The 24,412-nt window shown below is 48.2% G+C and overlaps 1 protein-coding gene across 2 annotated transcripts; it reads left to right on the forward strand.

The window, feature by feature from the left end:
- The first annotated feature begins 74 nt into the window (after positions 1-74).
- SRD5A1 (steroid 5 alpha-reductase 1) lies at positions 75-23,777 on the forward strand. Of its 2 annotated transcripts, none has more exons than XM_048224296.2 (5): positions 75-572; positions 12,087-12,253; positions 15,293-15,394; positions 17,287-17,437; positions 21,920-23,777. In XM_048224296.2, exons 1-5 carry the CDS (start codon positions 292-294, stop codon positions 21,984-21,986), a joined length of 768 nt encoding a protein of 255 aa, XP_048080253.1. In that variant the 5' UTR covers positions 75-291; the 3' UTR covers positions 21,987-23,777. The 2 variants fall into 2 exon arrangements, with proteins under 2 accessions (XP_048080253.1, XP_048080252.1); XM_048224295.2 differs by having other exon boundaries at positions 87-572; positions 20,639-23,777.
- The last annotated feature ends 635 nt before the right edge of the window (positions 23,778-24,412 follow it).

Genomic DNA, 24,412 nt, shown 5'->3' on the forward strand with positions numbered 1-24,412 from the left:
GTCGCGCGTGCGCACGTGCGCACAGCGGCGAGGGGAGCGGGGCTCCGGCCGCGGGGGCGGAGCCGGCCCGCCTCCCGCCGCGCCTGCCGGGATCTAGTTCAACCGGCGGGAGTGGTGCTCCCGCGCCTCGGGCGCCGGGGGAGGGGTGGGGTGCGGCTCGGGTCATTGGCAACCGCAGCCGGAGCCCGCCTCAGGTAACCGCGCCTCCCGCCCCCTCACCGGCGCTGCCACCGCCCTATAAGTGGCCCGCCTCAGTCGCCGGGCTATGGGGCGCATCTGCTGTCTCCCGTCATGGAGCCGGCTGAGAGGTTCCTGCTGGACGTGCTCGCCTACCTGCAGTGCGCCATGGGCCTCCTGGGATCCTTGGTGCTCGGGCTGGCGGACTCGGTCTACGGGCGCTACACGTCGCCGGGCCCCGACCTTCGGGTGCCGGCGCGGGCCGCCTGGGCGCTGCAGGAGCTGCCCTCGCTGGCGGTGCCGCTGTGGGTTTGCGCACGCACGGCGGCCGAGCGCCTCCACCGCGCGCCCAACAGCATCCTCCTGGCGATGTTCCTCGTCCACTACGCGCAACGGTAACTGCCAGCCGGCTGGTCCTCCCCGCACGCCTCTGTCCCCCAGGACCCTGCCTGCGACCCGCCGTGGCGCCCTCGCCGGCACCTCTGGCTCCCTCTCCCGTAGTTGACATGTCCAAATGTACTTTACACTCCTCTCCTCACCGGTCCCCGTCCCTTCTTTCCTTCCCCCGCTCCCATGCCGACTCCCTGCAGCCTCTTTTCCCTGGATCTTCCTAGCTGCACCACTCTGCACGCCCTCCCTCGCGCCCTGTCCAGGCTCATCCCTCCCTGGTGTCCTCTCTCAGTGCCTGGCTCCATCCGTCCATGCTGTTCTCGCCCAATACCCAGCACCTTCCCCTTCCTCCCCTGGTGCGGACAGGTTAACTTTGCACCTTTAGTCTGGGAAAGTGGGCGGGCGGGGGAGGGGGGTTAGAGAGGGCTGGAGAGGTAGTGATAGAGGAATTAAGTGTATAACCTAGCTACTAGGAGAGGGGAGGAAGCTTGAGGATGTGAACGCTAGCTCACTCAGCAATGTCACAGGTACAACACCTAGAAAAAACATTTTCCTTTTTTAGTGACTTCAGTACAGTGGGCACGCAATCAGCAACCCCCTGAGTCCTTTCCTGTGTCAGGACATACGAGCTTTTGAAATCTGACTAAAATGTCTGATAAAAAAAAAAAAATACCATTATGCAAATTTTTTAGCTTAAAATTGTGGGTTTATTCTTATATCCCAGAAATGTATTTTACAATGGTGACATTTGCTTTTGAGCTCAGCTGAATACGGAGTTTAGCATTTGGCCATTCAGACTCTACTCAAACTGTGTGTGCTGTGCATATCTGTGATATGGCCACTGAAAATCCAAATGACCAAAGGGAGAAAGTAAAGCAAGAAAATCTATAGCCCATGATGAATGAAAAACCTGATCTTGGTTTGTCACCACTGAAGGGCATCCAAAAAGAAAAGATAATATCATACACGTTAATAACCAAAAATCTCAAAAGTTGTCAGAAAGTGCTGGTTAAATTCACCTTTTCATAGTGATCATTTAAAACTGTTGTCTGGTGAGAACTGTCAACGCCTCAAAGCTGATAATCTGAAATGTGGAACTGTAACAGTTAACGCTAATGATTTTTGTGTAAAAGTTAACCCAGGGCTTGGCGCCTCTGTAGTTTGTGATTGAGTACTCCTGGTGTTTTACAGGACAGGTGGACTGCCTTCACTGGAATGAAACTTGAACTGGGCCATGAGAAACAAAGAACCCATAGGATGCCTCCAGGACAAGTAGAGAAAGGGTTAGCATGCAGGGCAGGTCTACTGGAGCACTAGAGACACTGGAAATACAGAGTCAGGGGCACCTGGGTGGCTCGGTTAAGTGCTGACTCTTGATTTCGGCTCATGTCATGATCTCGGGTTGTGAGATTTAGCTTTGTGTCAGGCTTCCTGTGAGATTGAGCCTTGTGTCAGGCTTCCTGCTCAGGGCAGTGTCGGCTTGAGATGCTTTCCCCCTCCCTTTTTTCCCCCTCTGCTCCTTGTGCTCTTTCTCTCTTTCTTTAAATAAAAGCTTAAAAAAAGAAATACGGAATCAGCTGGAGTGGTATGCAGGCACTTTAAACAGGCCCAAATGTTCAACAAAGGATTTCTGAGTCCTGTATTCCTGACTCTTCAAGATTATTCTAGTGAGCAAAATTGTTGTCAGGGTTTTTGTTGTTGTTTTTGTTTTTTGTAATGTGGTCAAGCATTACTGCAATTTGAATGTCAGCAGAATTTTCATGTCATGCGCATTTCTCCATAAATGTGCTAGAACCTGCGTCTCTCTGTTTCTCTAATGGCCAAAAATGAGCTCTGGAGTCGGACTCCCAGGTGTTATCCTAGCCGCATCACAAGGGACGTGGATAAGTTACTAAGCTGCTCTCTGCAGCACGTTTCCCCGTCGGCGGAGTGGGCACAGTGACGGTGCCAGCCCGTGCAGTTAGCATCAGTTTGAATAAAGACCATTCCAGGGACACCTGGGTGGCTCGGTCAGTTAAGAGTCTGCCTTTGGCTTGGGTCATGATCCCAGGATCCCGAGATTGAGTCCCACCTCAGGCTCCCTGCTCAGCGGAGCGTCTGCTTGTTCCTCTGCCTGCTCTTCCCGCCTCTCTCCCTGTTTGTGCGCTCTCTCTGACAATAAATAAAATCTTAAAGACAACTCCATAAAATGCTTGCACAGCGCTGGCAAATCCAAATGTCCAATAGACGATTAACAAGACCATTCCATATCGCTGTGCAGATGGGCACAGCCACGTATGTACTCCGCGTATTGCTCTTGCACACTGCTGCCGGTTTCAAGCGCCAGTAAGAAACTTCTGTGTAAAGAGAACAATTTGCAGAGCTTTGTAAGCCTGAGTTGAGCCTTTTAACTTAAAGCATTGTCTCATTGTATCCACTCAGTGTAGCGGTTGGCTGGGTGAATGCAGCATCCAATGGGGCCAGAGTCACCTGGAGAGTGCCAGAACTTGACCCTTCATATTGGGGAGGCCACTGAGACACAGAATTCAGGTGTTTTACCCAAGGCTATTGGACAAGGGGTTGTTGGGACTGAACCCCTGAGTCCAAGAGCAGTGGCTTTAGAGAAGGACTCTAGAGGATTTGCTAGGTCAGGTGTAGCTTTTCAACCTGCTGGGCTATTCTGTTTCAAGTTGTACATGTGACAGCACATAGAGCCTGTGTGGTTTTGGGACATTTACGTTTTCCAAATAGAAAAGATAAACATTTTCCATTCTACCCAAGTAGCTAATTTATTAAATGGTCATTTGAGCACTTGGAAGGGAACGGAAGCTCAAACAGCATGTAGCACTTGCTGTAAACCATCTGGCCAACCCAGTCACCATTTGTGCAACCCTACCATTTATCTAGGGTCCTGCAGGTGACACAGGACTAAGGGAGACAGGGGACTATGTGAGTACAAGCCTGAGTTGGGCTGGTGGCGGGACAGACTCACCAGGGGACATGCTAGGCGCTGACATGGCGCCTTACAGAACCAGGACATGTCTGCAGGGGCTCTTTGCTGAGCTTTGAGGTTACCTGAAAATGAGGCAGGGCCCTGCCCTAGGAGATGTTCTAGCTGCCTGAAGCAGTAATGAGGACCAAAGCCAGGGGTGGGGGGCTTCCCATAGTGAATGGGAAGGGGGTGTTTGCATACAGAAGAGGGACACGTTGTGTGTCTTTATGTATTCATTCTGCACACGTTTCTGAGGATTGATTTACATACCTGGCACCGTACTCATTATTGGGGATATAGAGACAAGACACTCCCAGGGCGCCCAGGTGGCACAGTCAGTTAAGCATCCAGCTTTTGGTTTCAGCTCAGGTCGTTTTCTCAGGGTCATGGGATTGAGCCTCGCGTCAGGCTCTGTGCTCAGCTCGGAGTCTGCTTGAGTTTCTCACTCTCCCTCTGCCCTTCCCTGCTGCGTCCTCTCTCTTTCTCTCTGAAATAAAAATCTTAAAAAAAAAAAAAAGAGGGGCACCTGGGTGGCACAGTGGTTAATCGTCTGCCTTCGGCTCAGGGCGTGATCCCGGCGTTACGGGATCGAGTCCCACATCAGGCTCTTCCTCTATGAGCCTGCTTCTTCCTCTCCCACTCCCCCTGCTTGTGTTCCCTCTCTCGCTGGCTGTCTCTCTCTGTCGAATAAATAAAATCTTTAAAAAAAAAAAAAAAAGATACTCCCTTAAGGAGTGCAGGAATGCAAGACAGAAACATCTATAGGACCTTTCTGGCTGAAGAGTCCGAGAAAGAAGGGAAGGCCGTGCTGGAAGGGAAGAGGGGATAGCTATGCGAAAGAACATCCTAGAGTCCCGTGGGTGGCGAAGGACACTTGTAGGAACATTCGTTATCCATGACAAACAGCATAGTCTTCCCACAGCCCTTGACGGTTACAGTGTTTGCCTGAAACCTGTTTGCACTGAGGTGTCTCATGCTGATCACAGGGCTTCTGAGTCCTGGAGGGCTTGGGCAGTGTCTTCTCACACCACCCTTGGTTTTGCTAATGTGTGGAGCAGCGTCTGACCTCCCACAGGCGCGTGCACGCTAGCCGTGGGCAGTGGTTTCCTGTGGTCCCCAGTATCAGTGCAGAGCGGCTCTGCATCTGTCAGAGGCCCTCCTAATGGGCCCTAAACTGCAGTCGGACTCCCTGTTCCACCGCTTTCTCTCCTGCCACGCAGGTTTTTTCCAATATGCACAGAGCTCAAGCTGCCTTTGCTCATGAATTTTCTCTTGCCACTAGGTGCGTTAGCAAATGAGTCACTGGGCTTATTCGTTCGCTTGTCCATTTAGCAGTGGTTTCGAAGTCCCACTTGAGCACATGGTGCCGATTACCACTGAGGGCCCAGGGACCACCTTTACCATGAGGCAGAAGGAGAGTGCTGAATGGCTCCCAGAGTGTAGAATTTCATGCCCACAAGGCCTCGTCTTTCTAACACCTTCCCCAAGGTCGGTGCTCAGCCAGATCCCTGAGCTTGCAGGGTCTCGAGTCTGTTGTTACCCCTGATGGTGATCCTCAAAGAATCATACCTGCATGGATTCCTTGTTTTTCCTGCTCTCTTCTAGTGGTGGCCCTGTGGGGAGAAACTGGCCCTAGTCTCTCTTTTAAATGTGCTGTGTGGCACGTGTAATATTAAAATACGTCAGGGAACTGGAGAAGATGAAGGATACACTAAACCCTTGGCCCTTGCCTTGTGGATTCAAATAATTAAAAAAAAAAAAAACTTTTATTCAAAAGTATAGAATGACAGGTAGTGAAATATTCATTGCATTCGTAACCTTGCCTTAAAAGCACAGAGAGCTTATTTAAGTGTGTGGCTTTATGAGGTATCTGTGCCTTTCATTGCAAAAGAGCATTACAGAAGGGAAGAAATTAGGGGCGCCTGGGTGGTTCAGTCGTTAGGCGTCTGCCTTCGGCTCAGGGCGTGATCCCAGTGTTCTGGGATCGAGCAAGCCCCACGTCGGGCTCCTCTCCTGGGAGCCTGCTTCTTCCTCTCCCACTCCCCCTGCTTGTGTTCCCTCTCTCGCTGGCTGTCTCTCTCTCTGTCAAGTAAATAAATAAAATCTTTAAAAAAAAAAAAAGGGAGGAAATTAGCAGGAACTGACCCACATCTTGGAAGTGCTGTAGATTTCAAAGATGTCAAATTGTTGAGAAAAAGTAATATAGTTGTTAAAATTATAACAACCACTTTCAGTTTTAAGTATTTAAAAATGATTCTGTTAGGTTTGCTGCCAAATCACCAAATCGGATGTTTCATTGTACCTGGGACCCAATTTCCAATTGCTTTTATTTTGAGAGTCAAATCATTTGTTGAATGAATACCCAGTTTCTCATTGCAAAGTAACTGGATGTTATCCTTATAGTTTGTTGGGAGAACACCTGGGCAGGGGACGTGGCCTTGGAGCTGCCACTTCTGAGTCTCTACGTTCATCACACAAGTCACCACCCTGCTCTGGGCCTCCGGGCCCCAATCCGTTACATAAGTTAATAGTAACAGTTGTGAAGTGTGGAAAAAAAAAAGGCATGTTGTGTGGGATTAGGAGTTATTAGACACACTGCATCAGGAACTGCGAGAAACACTTAGCTCTCTCCAAGCTTAGAAACTCACCCATGCAGGAGGCAGACAGCAGGCTGCCCGGCCATCAGAGGTCTACAAACATTCAGGTTCTGAAAGCTCCTAGTTCAATCCCTCGTCAAACGTGTCCTGCCATCCCCGTTGTCTCACAGCCCCAGAGATTTTCCATGGATAATAGTTTCCATGGTAATAACAACTTGATGAAAAGTAAGTACTGTTTCTTTAGGTGGAACAGAAGGGGGAAAAAAAGGAATATTGTAACGTGGTAGAAAACAAAGTGTCAAATTCAATCCCACACTCCATCTGATGAGGTAGAAAACAGAATCTCTTTGTAGCTCCCTGGGACCCGACAGTTTTGTCCTTTAGCTCATTATCAGAACAGAGCATAGATTTATATAACACATTACCTAAATAAGGCACTTTTAAGTGCAAGCTCTTCACGATTTATCTTACAGATGATTTCCACATTAAGGGATTTTCAACTTCTGACTTCATATGTTTTCTCAAAGAGAGCTAGTATCTGTTTCCCACAATTCCTATGTGGAAGGGTGCTCATCAGTAGAGAGACACCATGTGAGAAGGGCTTTGGAATGCCCATGCCCGTCAGAACTGAGATGGCCTGGGCCCCAGCACCGAATCGGGACAAGTGCTTTGTGGGTCCAGCAGCCATGTCGACCTTCCTCACAGAGCCTGGCCTCAACGTCTTGAAATGGATCCTTCACCATGATAAACAGCCTGGGGTTCATTGCAACCCTTGGTTTGCCCTTGTCCCTCTAGTGTCTAGATGAAGGCTCAGATAAAAGTCATGCGCAGAAGCCCCCCTGCCCCATTTTGGTTCCTAATTGGCCCAATCCAAAGGAAACCCTTTCCTTTGAAACCCTTGATGTGCTGCATGGACTTCCAAGGAAAAGAAGTAGAGCGGAAGGAAATAATCTAAAAAGAAAAAGACAATCCCAAAAACAGCAAGAGGGAGCAGAGTGCTCCCCTCTGGAAGGCGTGTTGCATCACCATCTGGCTTGCTGAAGACCCCAGAGCCGGGAGTGCTTGGTCCACATCGGTGAACTCAGCCTGTGGGGAAGGAGAGGCTGCGGGAGGAGGATGTTGCCCCGTCCCCAAGGTCTAAAGGCATAGGTGGCATTGCCTGAGCCAGCTTGTTCTCCTGACCTCAGTGATTTTATGGCCAGGCCTGTGGACGTCAGGGACACTGCTATCCCTTCAAGGGTAGAGATAAGAGAGGAAAAGAAGAGATCTGCATCAACCTTTCTAAATCCCTGTTCCCAGTCCTTGCCGTGCTTCTGATGTTCATGTGAGACCACAGAAAAGTGAATCTTCTCCCGGGTCCTCTAGGCATGTGTTTTCCAGGCTCCCCCAGGGCACACCCTGGAGTGAATCAGTGCAACTCTCTGTCCCGTTGTGCACCTGAGGACCCAGATGCACAGACCCCATCTCACAGGCCAGGTGGACCCCAGACCAAAGAGGCTGCCTGCAATCCAAGTCCTGGGGCCTTGAGCGAGAGCATTGGCTAAGAAAGTCACAGTAAGGTTTCCGCAGTGTAACTCCTATTTTAATCTATGTCAAGGGTCAAAACTTTTTGAAAACGGCCATAAAGTGCTTTTTTTTAAGCTTTGTGGGCCAAGAGACAAAATAAGGGATGCTGCAAAAGAGACTTCATGGAGATTTCTATTGAGAAAATGCAGTTCTAGTACCTTAATTTCTGTAACAGGTGGAACACGAAGAGGAGAACTCTTTATTTGTTGGGGATAACATTCACTTAATTGGGCTTCAGAGTTAGCTTTCCCCATAATCAATATCCATGGCAAGTGTTCACCCCTTAATGCTGATTGATGGGCAATGAGATTTTCTCTCTCTCTCTCTTTTTAAGATTTTTAAAATTTATTTGAGAGAGAGAGAGCACAAGCAGGGAGGAGAGAGGGGCAGAGGGAGAAGCAGACTGTCCCGCTGAGCAGGGAGCCTGATGAACTCAGAACAGCGGTTAAGTCCATGGACAGAAGGTCAAGTTCACTGTTAACACGATTGGTTCAATCACATGCAATAATAGATTTGATTTTGGTTTGGTTTGGTTTTATTTTGGCAAAGTACCTCCTGATACAGAGAATAGCTTTAAACACCTTACATTTTCACAAGCTTTGAAGTCTGTCCCATGTTTGTTTTTACAAAACTCCAGCATTTACAACATCTTAGCAGATCTCACCTCAAATTGTACTGAATTAGTGTTTCCTCAACTTCTGTGCACATCCTGTCACCATTGGTTGTTGCATGAGGACCATTTAGAGCCTGATTCCTCCTCGGTCACTCAGAACTCAGCCCAGGCTCCCACCACTGAGCCATGTCAGCATCCGTGAGCCCCCAGGAGCCCACAAGACTGCTCACTCAGATTTTGACCTTGCTTTTTAACTTATTGCTGACCTCACTTCTGGCATCCTGACTTCTCCATTCTGACATCCTCACCGAAAGGCTCGCTGTGTTCACCAAGTTTCTATCATCTGGCTGTGTCTCTTTGCTGCAGTCAGTGAGCTCACCGTGGGCGTGCGACTCTCCTTGCTTGATAACAAAAGGTGGCACCTGGTAACTTCCAGTGGTCGTAGCCCTGTTTTCCTTCCTTTTGTAAAACTCTGTAACTAGATTCTGTTTTAAGTTCTTGATTTTTTCTGACTGTTGCTCTCCTGTGAGTTGGGGATGATGTCGCAAGGACCGCTTAGTCTGTGAATGCCAACCTCTAGTGTGGTCTTCTGACACGGCCAAGATGTCCTTGTACCGCAGAGACTGCCGTGCCATCTGATGTGGTAACAAAGTGAGCCACACTCCACTGGGTCTCCGGACCACTTTCCCTGTCTTCACGGGACAGGGAGGCACTGATGAGAGAATAAAGTGAGATGCGTGGTACAGCGACATGCCCTCAGAATGCTGCTTCCCGCTGACGTGCATGCCCCACACAGGGACGCAGACAGATGAGACCACCATATTACACGCCGGGTCACACCTGCCCAGCTCTGTGGGAGCTCTGGAGCAGCCACAGAACGTATGCAAACAAGTGACTGGGGCCGTGTTGCAATGCTACTCTGTGGACGCAGAAATTGGCATGTCACATAATTCTCACGTGTCATGAAATATCCTTTTGACTTTTCTCCCCCTACCATTTGAAAAGGTAAAAGCCATTCTTAATTCACAGGCTGTATGAAAACAGATGGTGAGCTGGAATTGGGCCAGAGGCTGTATTTGCTGACACCTAGTCCAGACTCCTGTTGCTATCACGGGCATGGAAGGGACATTCGTGACAGATGAGGAGGGGGATGTGAATACAACACAAGACAGGTTTGGGTTTCACCTGCATAAGGTGCCAGCCCGTTTGCCAGTTGTTCACATTTCAGCCCTGAACTTGAAACTGAATGAGGAGAAACAAATCAGTTTGGCTGTGCACGATTCTCACTTGGAAAGTCTTTAACTTTTTTTGCATATTCCGGAGAGCAGTGTCTACCACATCTGCAAACTGTTCGCTCGGCTTTGCTTCTATAACACTTTGCTCATCAATAATGTAGACATTTGTGACATCTCGCCCGGAAGTCTTCCCACGTCATTATCCTTTAGTATCGATTCTGTATGTTTCAGCCTTCCACACTTTGTTCTTTCCCCTTTTTGACCCTGTGTCCCTATTACCCTGCGTTGAATTTATGTGGGTTTTGTTCAGGTCACCAGTTTCAGGCTCTCGGGAGCTGAGCACTCCACGTTTTCACAGGCTTCTTTCTAACCAAGTCCAGCCTTGGCATCTCTCATGGTTCTTGCTTCCTGCTCTTTTGTACGTAGGTCTTCAAACTCGAAATTCTATCATTTTGTCGGCTTTGTCCTATAGTTTGCCCTCTGGAAAATTCCCTGAGACCACAACTCCCAGGGACGTTTTCTCTCAATTCCTCATCCTCTGGCCCTTTTCTGTGTTCCCCTGGCTAGAGAATTAGTCCCCTAAGCCGACTGTAGCCACGGGGCTGCATCCTCGATGCTAAGGGAGACAGTGAGAACTGTTTTGTCTTCTGCATTGATTGTTTGCTTCTGGCTTTCCTGGCCAAGGAACAGGATGGGGAAAAAGCACCATAACCACAATACCGGGGCGCAGCAAGTCAAAATCTTATTTAATGTTTTTAAAGGCACCCAATGGTCCAAGACACACACAGTTACCCCAGTCAAAACCAAATCCACCCAGTGCAGTACAGACGTTTGCAGTGGGCCTGCATCCTAGACGCCAGCTCACTGTCCCAACTCTGCTCAGGTGTGAACCATGCTTCCACAATGCAGAGAGAAATGGCTGAGATTCCCTGTTCTTTTTGAGGTGCTTCTCAACACTGGTTTCCAGGCAAACAACTAACCTCACTGATGACATCATGGCCAGACCCATGCTTACATCCAACTAGTGCTTTGCCCTAAACCCATATGAATTCTGCTTCGGGGGGAGCTGGCCTGAACAAGATGAGAAGGTTGAAGACTGCCTTTGATCACAGAAATGTTCTCCCCAGGATCTGCGTGAGCATGTCGCAAGAGAATACCTCGAGAACACATAGCCAGCGTTGTGCTATCAGGCTGTTACTGCTGCTGCTAAGAATCAGCTCTGTTTTCGCCCTGGAGCAGATGGCCAGAATGGAAACAAATAATAAGCTTTTATGTTTTCCCCATTTTAAGATATAAATTATGTAGGATAAAATTCACTCATTTTAAGTGTGTGGTTTGGTCAATTTTGATGATTGCATACAGCATGTAATCGTCACTACAATCAAGATACAGAGCAGTTGGATCCCCTGAAATGTCCCTGTGTCTCTGTGCAGCTGGTCCCGTCCCCCAAAAGTTGGGCCTTTTCTAGAACTTCACAAGTCACTTCAATTTCTTTCATTCATAGAGGACTATTCGAGTTGTCAATTTCTTCTTGGGTCAGTTTTGGTCACCTGCGTCTTTTAAGGATTTTGTTTGTATTGTCCAGATGGTCACATTTATTGGCATGAAGCTGTAGACGGTAGTTCCTTACTATCTCCTTAAGGTCCATAGGCTATGTAGCGATAGCCCTCTCTCAGCATATTACATACTGATTTTACAGAGGAAATTCAGAGTATGATATTGCATCCTCTTTTCTTCATAAGGGTCCGCTTTCTTGTCCTTCTATTTTCTCTCCCTAACCGTTCACTAGTGTGGCGAAACAGAAAAATGTTACCCTTGAGCTACCCAGGTTTACACTGAAGCTCAGCCACTCACTAGTTCTATGACCGTGAGCAGATGGCTTACCCACTCTAAGTCCATCTCGTGCTCTGTCCCTTGTGTGTCATGGTGTCCTGTGCGGGTGCCTCCAGGTGCCATGAGTTGGGTGGTGAGTGGTCAGCAAATACCGCCACCGTCCTGAGGATGGCATCATGGTGACCCCCGAGTCGCGTTGCTCAGAGGAGAGCGAGGGAGGCTAATGCAAATGTTGAGCTTTTTGAAGCCTTTAGTTTTCTCTCTGTGTGTCTGTCTCACGTTCAGTATAATTAGAATCCTGAGTTTGGGGGCACCTGGGTGGCTCAGTCATTAAGCATCTGCCTTCAGCTCAGGTCATGATCTCAGGGTCCCTGCTCAGCAGGAAGTCTGCTTCTCCCTCTCCCCCCCCCCCCCGCTGGTGTTCCCTCTCTCGCTGTGTCTCTCTCTGTCCAATAAATAAATAAAATCTTTAAAAAAAAAATCCTGAGTTTGTGCACTGTGGTGAACATTACTGAAACATGGTTAATTCTTTATCTAGAAATTCTGCTTTGAACAGAGTATATCAGTATGAGCATTACTGAGAATGACTTCTGGACAAGGAAACAAGATTAAGAACCCAAGACATGAAATAGAATTGCAGAAATGAGATTCCTTATCATTGGTCTGTGTTTATTTAAATGTGTTTCTGTTTCATGTTTCCTAAGGTCCTTGATTTTCCCATTCCTGATCCGAGGAGGAAAGCCGGTGCCCTTACCTACATTTGTTTTGGCATCCATGTTCTGTGTCTATAATGGCTACTTGCAAAGCAGATACTTGAGCCAGCACGCTGTGTATGCTGACGACTGGGTCACGGATCCCCGATTTCTAGTAGGTAAGTGTCCCCCCAGGGATGCACTCCGTCATTTTCATCAGAACGTGGGTTTTCATGTTCCCACAGTTCCTGGTTAGAAAGCCCACACCCTTGAGAGAGACAGGAGTCTATGATGGTCCATGACCTAGGGTCCATGACCTGAGCACCAGAGAGGCAGGTGGCCCCAGCAGCAGCAGATGATGCAGGTGCCCGGCACCATTGCCAAGTTGGCACAGAAAGCATAAATACTTGTTCCTAAAGCAGACCTAAAAATAGCAACAGGCTCCAGCAGAGTGAGCAGCAGATGAAGGTTGAGGAACTCCATCACTGGCTGGCCGTGTAATCTAAGCCTCCCACGGTTCCCTCTGGAAGATGAGAAAAAGGCCTACTGGGTCACCTTCCAACAAGGCAGGTAGAGTTTCCTGATTATTCTAATTTGAATAAGCTTTTACGTGTGTAAAGTTTTTGATTTTTTAAAATCTTTATCATTTTTGAGTTCTAATTAGAGCCTTGTGAGTTCTGAGCAAAAATTAAAATAAAACATAAGCAGTCAAAAGTAATATGGAAGAGTGTCAAAAAATACATCACCTTGAGGCTCTTGTTGAGGAAGTTTCTTCTAAGTTTCGGAGGGTCCTCTAGCTCTTGGCTTTAGCACCCTAACATGGCCTCCCATTTCATTTGGCATCTCTCTATGTGCGAGCACATGACCATGGAGAGCCTGACGCAGGAGGAGTACTCTGTTGTTGACAACGCGCGTTCCCATTTCTCAGTCATATTTTTTTCTGTGAATTAAAATTCCGTTTCCAAGGCCATGTCCTCACGTGTCATACCGGGGCGCCGTGGCAGCAGGGCACGTGCCCCCGCAGCCACCAGGTGGGGGATGGGTGAGAGTCCCCACGGGCCTTGGCAGCTCCCCAGAGCCCGCCTCCACCAGACTCCAGACCCAAGTGATTTTGTTGGTGCAGTGCCCCCCCCCAAAACCTTCTTGACTTACCCGCTTTTTGACTACCTGATTTTCTTATGCCCCTGCCAGCAGGAGGAGAAAGCAGGCTGCAGGGGCCCTACAGAGAAGGCCTCGTTCTCTGCCAGGAGCCCCGCACATGCTTTCTGCAACCCCAAGTTCCTGAGAGGACAGAAATTAGGGACCTTTGACACGAGCAAGGGAGACCGATGGCTAAACATGCAGCCCAAGGTCTGCACTGAGAAAATAGCAGAGCCGCCGTGCTGGTTCTCTATTGGTCCGTGACCTAGGGTCCATGACCTGAGCACCAGAGAGCAGGTGGCTGGGGGCAAGGGGAAGGGGATTGTTAACTAAAGGATGTAAGCCTTACCTGTTCATTTGAGATTCCCCCACAAATCATTTCTATGATGAATTGTTTGGGTATGTTTGATGAACAACGACAAAGCAAAGAATCCTTTGTGAGTTTGATGTGAATGTGAATTTAAATGTGATTAGAAGTAGCTCGGCAGATAGACCACATCACCTGCAAGTGTCTTTGAAGGTGGTCTAACATTAAAAACACCACTAAATTTTATACAGACCTCTCAACCTCTCTACAAGTGAACAGGAGGAATCAAAAATGAAAAAAAATGGCAACAGGGAAACAAACTAGGTTACTTTTCTGTTATACTTATTTCATAGAGTTTATAGTTTTTGTAAGGAGATTAATATAAAATAACATGAATAATTAATTGCATTTATCCTACTTACCATGAAGAGTTACGCAAATAGTAATAATTCCTAACAAAAAAGCTTTTCAGAGCAGTAAAAGTCATTAATCTAAAAGATTTTAACTTTAAGATCCCCAAAAACAGAATTAAATGTTTAGCTTAGAGGAGCACAAATACTAGTTTTCTTACCAATCTGGGCAATAAAGGGAGCTTGTCTCCTAGAAAAGAAATAAGGAAAACATGGCATTTTGAGAACATGATTCTTTCTGGAACCTCACATTGGGGGCCAGATCACCTACAGGGGACATACCAAAATGCAAAATAGGTCTCAAATCAACTATACATTTATGGATCTAGTGAGTGACTTATAAAACACATCACGAACTTTGGCAGGAGCTATTTACAAAGAAAACTGTCGACAGTGGTGAAATCAGGAGGATTCTTGCTGTGGACCCGAATGTATCCCCTGTCCCTGTCATAGCTGGAAGAGGGTTCCATGCCGCTGGCTGACCGAGGACACAGTGATGACAGTGTTATTCCACTTGGAGGTTTCCTCGATATGGAATCGGGTGCCACCAATCAGCACCATTGGACCACAAGACTATCGAATTAACTCTTTTTATCAGATCAAGTTATTCCTTTTATAAAACACTATTTGGATGTCTTGCCTTTTCTTGTTGGAATTAATTTGCCTGATACTAACAAGTCTCCCTCTAAGTGATGAAAAACTTCCAAAGACTTTTAGGGATGGCAGAGGCAACATCTGCTACAGGAAGTGTCTGGGGAGCCATGCAGCCAGCCCCTGGGGATTCTGTCGGGAGCCGAGGCAGAGGGCCAGACCCAGGAACAGGGCTGGCGAAGAGCAGGAAGGGAGTGGCAGGCGAAGTCATGGACGGACATGGACCTGTGTCAACGAGGCGCTGAAGAAAGAAGAGAGAAGCACCAGGGATGAGCTAGCAGGAGTGACGATGCAGGGGCCCCTGGGCAGCTGGCCCGTCTTCTCGTGGTCCCGTGGAGCGCTCGGCCACGCCTTACACAGCGTTCCTGCGGGGCGGACCCACAGAGCGTGGTGCCTCCTCTTCCTGGAAAGAAGCCCGGGTCAGGGTCCTAAGTCCTACTCCAGAGCCTGCCAGTCGTCACATGGGAGTATTCTGAACGGACGACATAATTTATTGATATTAGAAGAACAAAGGCCTCTTTCCCAGACCCGCGTGCAGCACTTCTCTAAGTGAAGCATGATATTTATTACAATGATGTTCCCTATCGGTTGTGGCTCACGTGGCTCAATGATAATAGGATGGACTACAGTAATACCGTTCATTCAGGCTTGGCGTTGGGAGTTTCCCGGTTTATTGACCAAAATACTCTTCTGTATTGTCTTTTCTGTAGGTTTCTGCTTGTGGTTAATAGGCATGCTGGTAAACATCCATTCAGACCATATCCTGAGGAATCTCCGAAAGCCAGGGGAGACTGGATATAAGATACCAAGGGGTATGTACTGAAAACGGGAGGCTTAAATCCAGATTGCTCTGCAGGATGCCTTGCTGTTTCGGTTTTGTCAGATCAGATAACTAACGCATAGCCGTAGCCAGGAGTTTGCCCTGTGAGTCAGGATTACTGACAGCAATCACTATGACTACTGTTTATTAGAATGATAAAAGACCCGATTCTGGCTGAGTGGTTATTAAGCATAAAGGAAACTAGTTGTATCTGTTTAGAAAGAGAATATGAGGAAGAATTCACAGTTTACAGGGGTGCCCAATACCTCATTTCTGGCAATAGCAGGATAGACAACTGGTCCTCTGTCTGAAAACAGTTAAAAACGTTGGGTACGTTTTTTTAAAATCTTTTAAAATGGATCCGTGTAGTGTCGAGAAAGGAAGTCCTAATCATCAGAGGGCAAAAGCTGGGCGAGTGCTTGGGTCTAGGACCCAACTCGTGGGAGTCCGCAACCACTAGCTGCCCTCGTGCGGTTTGTAGCCCACATGTGCGCCAACTGTGGACGGTCCGAAAACCTCAAGCCATGCGTTAAGATCTGTGTGGTCCTAAGGAGGGGGTGCTCTCACACATCCGGCCCACGCAAACCCAGATCCCCAAAGAGGTCTGTCTTCAACTCAGGCCTCGGAGAGCCTAGCAGACCACACACCACAAAATAAGAGCCACAAAACCCATGACGACATATGGTGCCTCAAGTAAAAGCTAATTAAACTTGCGAAATTTCAGATCTTAGAGTTAATAGAAACACATCATAAAGTGAATACCTAATTGTTTAAATAATTAAAAGGGAAATGAGAAATTAAATAATTAACAATATAATAATTAAAATAATAAAATATAATAATTAAAATAAAATAAATAATTAAAAGGGAAATTAGAAAAGGAGTAATATACTATAGAAAGGACTAAATAGATAAAAGATAGAAAGCAAGGGAGCTTCTAAAACTAAAAAATATTCTAAGACTCAGTAGGTAAAACTAAAACGCCAGTGGAACTAGAAATCACATGGCCGGGCTTAGTTTGGAATCCTTATCTTCCTGGAAACCCTACAGGGGGAAAAGCAACACAACAAACAAATGACAGAAAAAACCCTATAAATCCCAGGTGTTTAAACTGTGGCCCGAAGGTGGTCCTTGGAGCATGCCACTCTGCTGTCCCAGCTCAGAGCCTTTGCTGCCTGGAGCGCCCCAGTCCCAACCACTGCGGCCTGAAACCTCACCTGCCAGCGAGGCCCCTTCCCAGCCACAGCCACGACCAGACCTCCCTCTGCCCCCAGCCTGACCTCTGGACCCCTCTCACCTGCTTTGCTCCACAGCACTCCCAACCATCTGCTGGGCTCCATGCTTGCCTCGCGGGCTACACTGGGGGTTAGTGTTCCAACAGGGGGTGGTGGTGTCCACGGTGCACTCCCAGTGCCTAGAGCAGGGCCTGGCCTTTCAGGTAGATTTGAAGGATCTGTGAAAATGGACGACTGAATGAATAAGTCTGCCCTCGAAAATTATTATTTTCTTCCATTTTGGGTCCAGGGCTCTGCATAGGGCCATCTGATTAAGCTAGTTCCTTAACTGTCATTTCGTGGCCTCTGTGTGTCCTTAGGTTTTATCCTTGTGACTCATTGACTAGAGAAGTGACATACTAAAGTACATGAAAGCTGCCGCAGTTTATATTCAGATGAACAGTGTAGGTATATAGTTACCAGCAATCTGGTATGAAATCGTGGAACTAGTAATGTTGGGTGTGATTCATTGATTACAATTCTGGAACAGGCGTGTTTCCCAGAGTGCGTTTATGTTCTCCAAGTAAGTGCCCACAGCTGTCTCGTGGGTCAGTGTTTTACCGGGCATTGTTTTGTAGGAAGTGCACCCCTTGCCTGTGTTTCCTTGCAGGAGGCTTGTTTGAATATGTGACAGCGGCCAACTACTTTGGGGAGGTGGTCGAGTGGTGTGGCTACGGCCTGGCCAGCTGGTCCGTCCAGGGCTGGGCCTTTGCTTTCTTCACCTTCTGCATTTTACTCACCCGGGCCCAGCGGCATCACCAGTAAGTTCTCAAACACTTTCACATGTTGAATTTGTGCTCTGGCCTTGTTATATCAATTCTCACGTTCAGTGTTCGAAATGTTCACATTCGTTTGAACTGCCGAATCCCAGGGCATACCTGGCATTAGCTAACCAAGTTCAAAACCACACAGACATCCAGAGGAGAACCTTTTCTAGGGAATCGTCAGGTACACGTCAGCGTCATCATTGGCACCACCTGACTCTGAGTTCCTTTGAACGTTTGCTGCTGGAGCTGATGGTCAAGTGGAAGGTCAGGCAAGGGACTCATGGTCTGGCCGGGAACATGCAGTCCGCAGTGCGGAAGGCCGAGTGCCTGCGACCGGGCCCAGAGGCACGACATGTGTGGAGGAAGCCCGGCTTGGCCCTCCCATGGCTCCGGCATGCGAGCGCCCTGCACCTCTGCAGACCTGTGGTCGCTGTCGAGCGCCCGGGCTCTGTGCACCCTCGAAATCACATTGTTTTCCAAGCTGTGGGGTCACAGCCTTTATCAGATCCCCCAAAGGGCCTGTGATCTTCGTGACCGATATAAACTCATAAAAACCAATCCAAGGCTGTCATAGCTGAAGTGCACTTAGGGAACCGCCCTCCCAGTCCAACGCATGAAGGGACTGAGGCTCAGGGAGCAAAGTCTCAGGCTTATCAGAAGGGAGAGATCTCGGGCCGTCCCCTGAGGCCACAGTGATCGTGGAAATAGGGCGCAGGTAGCTCACGCCGATGCCCCCGTGGATCGCTTTTGCCCCCCCACCCCCGCCCCGAGCTAGAAAGGGCTCTGCCCCCTTCCTTGGCTTCATTCCCCCAAACACATTTCATGAAGATCTTCAAAGCCCCTGACGCCCTAGGAGGCATGTGTAGACACAGAGCATTGTCCCGACTCCACAGTGCCTGCCGTCTCTTGGGAACAGGGCAGAGAGAAGCCTCCAGAAGCACGGACTGATGTCATGGCATAGTGGAGCGCGTGCAGAATTTCTAGAGTCGGAATCCATAGGTTTCTTTGCAGCGCAGTATTTAAAGATGCAGACGGTTATTTCCAGAGATAACGAAGAGAACGGGCAGAACTGGAAGGTCTCTTTGGCTAATATTTGTTGACATTATGCCAAAAGCCTGAGGGTTATTGAGATCCGAGGAGAAGCACCCTCCAGGCCTCCATGTTTCGAGGTGCTCCACCGTGCTCCAGATAGTGGGGGATCTGAGAGCCGGGACCGGTCTCTATGCCAGAGCTGAGGAGGGGGACGGAGGTAGGAAAAGCTCACACCAAGGAAGGCTTGGGAAAGGGGTGACAGCATCAAAGGGGACAGAAAACGTAATGATTTGCTATGATGGATTGAATTATGTCTTCTCCCCACCCCCTGGAAAATATGTTGTCCTAACCCCACGAATGAACTTATTTGGCAACAGGGGTCATCACAGATGTAATTAGTTAGGGTGAGGTCACCCTGGAGTGAGTGGGTCCCTGATCCAGCGGGACTGCTGACTTCATAAGGAGGGAAATCGCACAGGTGTGCACAAGGAAGAGAAGGCCATGTGAAGACACACACACACGAAGACAGCCGTGTGATGCGTGGAGGCAGAGTGCGGTGACGCTGTCACACACTCCTGAGGCTGCCAGAGGCTGAGAAAGGCAGACAGGATCCTCCCTGAGAGCTTGGGAGGCAGCACGGCCCTGCTGGCACCTCGTGGGGTCCTTTGTTACAGAAGCCCTAGGAAACCAAGACACCCGCCTTTCAGCCATCCCAAATCCACTGGGCCACAAGGAAAGAGAAAGGCAACGTGTGTGAGAATTCTGGAGCGTTCCTGTCCTCCTCTGCCAGATGACGCCACGCCGGCCTGTCCTGGAGCCTGTCCTGGAGCTTGGAGCTTGGGTTGTCTTACAAGGCATTTGCCCGGACATGAGCAAAGAGAGAAAGAACAGTGATGACAACAACCAGGGAATCTTGGCCCAGCCCAACACTCCTGTGTCCTGGGGACCCCTACTCCCTTCCTCCGTTTCTCCCACCCCCCTCCTCCCTCCTCCCTCCTCCCCTCCTCCCCTCCTCCTTTCTTCCTTTCCGCAGTCTTCTTCCTCCCTTCCATCCTCCCCCTCCCCAGGCAGCGCCCCCCTCCCCCGCCCTGAGATCTCCTTCTCATCCCTGGCATGGCCTCTGGAGGAACATGCTTTGCTTGCACATTGGTTACATTAGAGAGTAAAAAGTGAATATTGCCTGGTTTCTAATAATAGAAAAAAAATGAGATGATACTGATATCTTAAGAAATTGCATCAGAGGAAGATTGAACAAGAGCATGCCAAGCGAGTGGTAAAGATGTTTTGTTTTCTCAAATGAAAATGGAAAAATCTCTCTTAACATTTGAGTAGGAAATATAAACGAATAGAAATAAATAATTTCATTTTCCGAATGAAAGTCTCTGTTAATAAAAACCCAAAGGTATTCTTTGCCTAAAGCTTCACAAGTTGAAAGGATTCTTTTTCATTCATTTGCTATTTATATTGATGTCAGTGCAAAACCAATTTTAATTGCTGAAAAATTAATGAATTCAGTTTAGTGGAAGTATGTTCAAAATGTTGGATTTACTGGGGCGCCGGGTGGCGCAGTCGTTAAGCGTCTGCCTTCGGCTCAGGGCGTGATCCTGGCGTTCTGGGATCGAGCCCCACATCATGCTCCTCCGCTGGGAGCCTGCTTCTTCCTCTCCCACTCCCCCTGCTTGTGTTCCCTCTCTCGCTGGCTGTCTCTGTCAAAGAAAAGAAAGGGAAAGGGGAAGGGGAAGGGGAAGGGGAAGGGGAAGGGGAAGGGGAAGGAAGGAAGGAAAGGAAAGGAAAGGAAAGGAAAGGAAAGGAAAGGAAAGGAAAGGAAAGTTGGATTTACAAGCTGAGGACAAAATAAAAGCTATCCTTTTTTTTTTTTTTTTTTATAATCCAGTGAAACCAGCTAATTAATCCATGGGGCTATTCCTAGCCCTGTATTTGATTTATTATGATGTTCTCAAAGGAGTATTTTATTGCACTGAGTTTATTTCTATAATTGGATGTGAAATATTTAAATTCATGTAGAATCATACTGATAATCAAGCTCTAGGTCAGAAGCATTGGGGCAGTTGGGCCAAGTTGCTAACAGATACCGTGGTTTGAGGGCAAAATGTCAAGGAATGGGAAAGAGGAATGTTTTCAGACTGTTCTGTTCCCCACCAGCCTCGAGCATTGCGCTAACATGCGGGAGCCACGCTGGCTTGGACACGCTGCGGTGGTGCCCGGCGAAGCGGTACTTTGAGCGCAGGGGCCTGCTTGTCCACCCCAAACTCCCGCAGGTGGAGGCCGGCCATCTAGGACAGCCTTGGAGAAGGGGTTCTGGTGAAATAAAAGATTATGTGTAATGTCACTTAGAAAGTTGAAGTCCATACGTCTTCAAGACATGATGACAGATGGCGTCGTGAGCTAAAAAGAGAAAGACCTATCAGAAGAAGTTTGTGAAGGACTTCCTTGTTCTCCAGGCAGCACTGCGAGCTCTCGGAAGGAGTAGGACTGCCAGGAGACGAGCGTGGAGGCACTGAAGCTGTTTGTGAGCCAGAGAAACCACTGAGGCTTTGAAGAGGCCACCCTGAGATGGGCGCTCTGGTCTCCCAGTGCATCCCAATCTGGAAGAGAAAGGGATCATGTCAGAAGTGACGCTTGATCCGGAGGCCGGCGGCCCAGCTCCTGAGCACGTGGCTTCCCCAAGGGTGCAGGACAGCATGTGGAAGTGCCCACCGCGGTCTGATGGGCTGCAGTCCCCTGTCTGCCCACTGCCATCTGAAACCGACAGAGTTTGCCCACTCCCTGTCAGGTTGCTGTCGGCACACATTCTCCTGTATGAGCTCAGAGTTGCTTCCCATAATGACTTTTCATCTGTTTATCTTTTGTACTGACTAAAACTCCTTGTTTTCTGGCTATTTCTCTGTCTTGTCAAATTATTTTAAGTTTTCACTCCATCCCCTTAGCTGCCGCCCTCCCCAACTGGCCACTACCCCAAAATGAATGGGGGTGCCTTGTTGATGTCATTTATATCAACAGCAAAAATGCGTGTTTGTTCCGAGCGCTGGGCCCTACCGCATCTTCCCAGATTTGTCTGAGAGCCCCCCTGGCACACAGCCCGGTGCCTGTTCCACAGATCCTGCGGCTGGAGCTGGAGCTCTCCTGGGGACTGCTGGAAAGCCGTGGGGAGTCACCAGAGGAAGAAGACGTTGGAGACACTCCTGAGTGAATTACATGCGTTACTGCTTATGAATCATGCTTTAGAATCAAATATATTTAATTATTCATCATAGAGACAAAATCACACTATGTATATGAAATGCCAAAGTTTTTAGTATTACTCCTAAAAATCCCCATATTCCTGCATAATGAAAACTGTTGTCCCTTTTGCCAGCATCCATTAAATATTTAAACGACAGAATTATTTCTTTTTCTTACTGTTCCTTTTTTGTCTTATTTTAGGTGGTACCTTGAGAAATTTGAAGATTATCCAAAGTTCAGAAAAATTATAATCCCATTTTTGTTTTAAGTCCATTGTCAGTGGAACGATCTTTGACTTGAAGAATTTCATGATTATATAAATGAATTATGTCTCTGTCATTTTCCTGCTACTTCATCTTTTTCAAGATTTGCCATAGCAATTGTTTCCTATGAATCTGTAAGCTACCTAATAACAGACTAATCAGACTGAGATGAGGGTTGATGGATCAGGCTGTACACCGGGTCGAGAACCTGGAACTCTGGGTCATTCCAGAGAAAAAACCATTTCTCTGCTTCTGGAGTCTCCTGTTTTGACTACGTACAGCTAAGTGTGTGCAAGACGAGAATGACAAGCCGCCTCTGGTGGCCTCTGTGGGCTGAAACATGTCGCCGCCCCTCATGCCACCCACTCCAGCCAGCAGTTCAAGGCCAAAGGTGTTGTTGCTCCCTCCCCTGATAAAGGCAGGACTGCCTGTATGGTCCCTCTCATCTCGCTGGGTCAGAGAGGCCCCCGGGGGCACCCACAGTGTGGCCACAGCCCCAGGGAAACGCCTGGGATCTCACTGTGGGTGCTGTGGGGCAGAGAACTTGGGACACAGAAAGGAGACACAGGAGGCCCAGCTGAGTCTTGGACAAAAGGCGTCTGGCACTTTCTACAGCCTGGCTCCCCAGGTGACTCCACTGCAGGACAGGGGGCTGGGTGTACTTATAAGGGGTAAGCGGCTCCGTCTTCCACTGAACGGACTTCTTAGAGGCCCCCGGGCGGCAGGGGGCCTCCTTATGCTGATTGCCAGAGGCATCGGTAGTCTCTGGTTTAAGATGATTTTTTCTTCCTTTTGGGTAGAACTAGGATGTTGGAAAGCACGTTTTTTAAGTACCCTCAATATTGCAAAACAGTATCTTGAAACAGAATTTCTTGCTCTAGATGCCCTTGACAGGTCCATGGAGATAAATGGCAGTCGTAAAATTTACCAGGTATTGCCAGATATTTAAAAGAAATCTCGAACTAGAAGGCTCTTAAATTTCTGGGCCACTGCACAAGTTCGGACAGACAGACGGTGGAGTTCCCCTCCGGGCCTGGGACAGTGCTGCTTGGGCGGACGCCACGTCTGTGGAGGGGAAACCGCAGGAAACCACAGGAGCGGGGACAGGAGCAGACTGTTCACCCTGGCCCGCTGACACTGCAGGGGATGGGGGGTGTCCGGAGCACCCAGCGGGCCCCCCGCACCCTGTCCTGGCTGGCCTTCCCAACCAGGGTCCGTGTCCCTCACGAGGGTTTACGTAGAAGCCGTGTTCTCGGGGTTTGTGATTTTTAGAGTCTCTTGTGGTTTCAGAATTCACAGAAAACTTGTCCGATGCAGCTATGCTTCATTTTAACTGCAAACAGCACATTTTTTAAGAGAAATTTTGTTATTAAATAAGCATCATTCCTTTTCCTGGCCATTTTCCAATTACTTGAAAACATGAAGCAATAATTACTGTGGATCTCCTCAGGGACACTCAGAATGCCGAGCACATCAGGACAGATTGGGGCTGCTGTGTTCTGGAAGGGGCACCAGGCGGGCGGGAGCAGGATGCTGGTATGAGAGTGGGGAGCTTCCCCAAATGCTCCTCCTTCACGGGAGCGGCCCGGGCCACCGGACCTTTGCGTTCACTCAGGCTTTGATGCGCCCTTACTGGTTTCGCCGGCCTGCACTGGGTGCACGATTAATAGGAAGAATCGCTGTTCTGTCTGGGCTCCCTGCCCTCCGTTTCCGAAAAACTGTAGCTTAGTAAACTGTCAACAATTACTGTGTTAATTACAATAAGGAAATTAATAAAATTACGTAAAGTCCAGTCATTTTGTCTTCAGTGTGACTCCATTCTGTCCACACGTCTTCACTCTAGACGTTCAGACAATAACAGCATCGTGAGCCCTGAAACCTGCTTCCCACATATTAACAATTTCACAGTGTCATATACTCTCAGGTCTCGGTGGAGCTGTGCAATGGACACCTTCCATGTGAATCTCGTGCATTTCTGTGAAGGTCATTCCTAGGTGTTTGATGTTCTGTACATTGTGACTGAGAATGCGTCCCCAACTACATTCTATAACTAGGATGGATCAAAGCTATTGATGTTTGCATATTTGTCCCATCTAGCCATGCTGCTGGAAGTATTTCATGAATTCCTACGGTGTTCTTTGGTTACTCTCCAGTTCCCTAGCTTCACAGTCATATCATTTGCAAACATGTCACATTCTTGTTTGGCAATATTTGAAGCTGTTGCTTTTGTCGTTATTCGCTTCTTAGAATAGCAAGAAATTTGAAGACAATACTGAATCAAAGGTGATGTCAGGGTTCTCGTGCAATTTGAACAGGAATGCCTTTCTTTGAGATTACTGTTTGGAGCATTCTTTTATTTTCTTACACACTTATTGGTCTGTTTTCTACTTCAGCCAATGGGATCATTTCTTTGCTTTAAAAAAAAATCTGT

Source organism: Ursus arctos, unplaced genomic scaffold (genome assembly GCF_023065955.2).
Source record: "Ursus arctos isolate Adak ecotype North America unplaced genomic scaffold, UrsArc2.0 scaffold_15, whole genome shotgun sequence".
NCBI lineage: Eukaryota > Metazoa > Chordata > Mammalia > Carnivora > Ursidae > Ursus > Ursus arctos.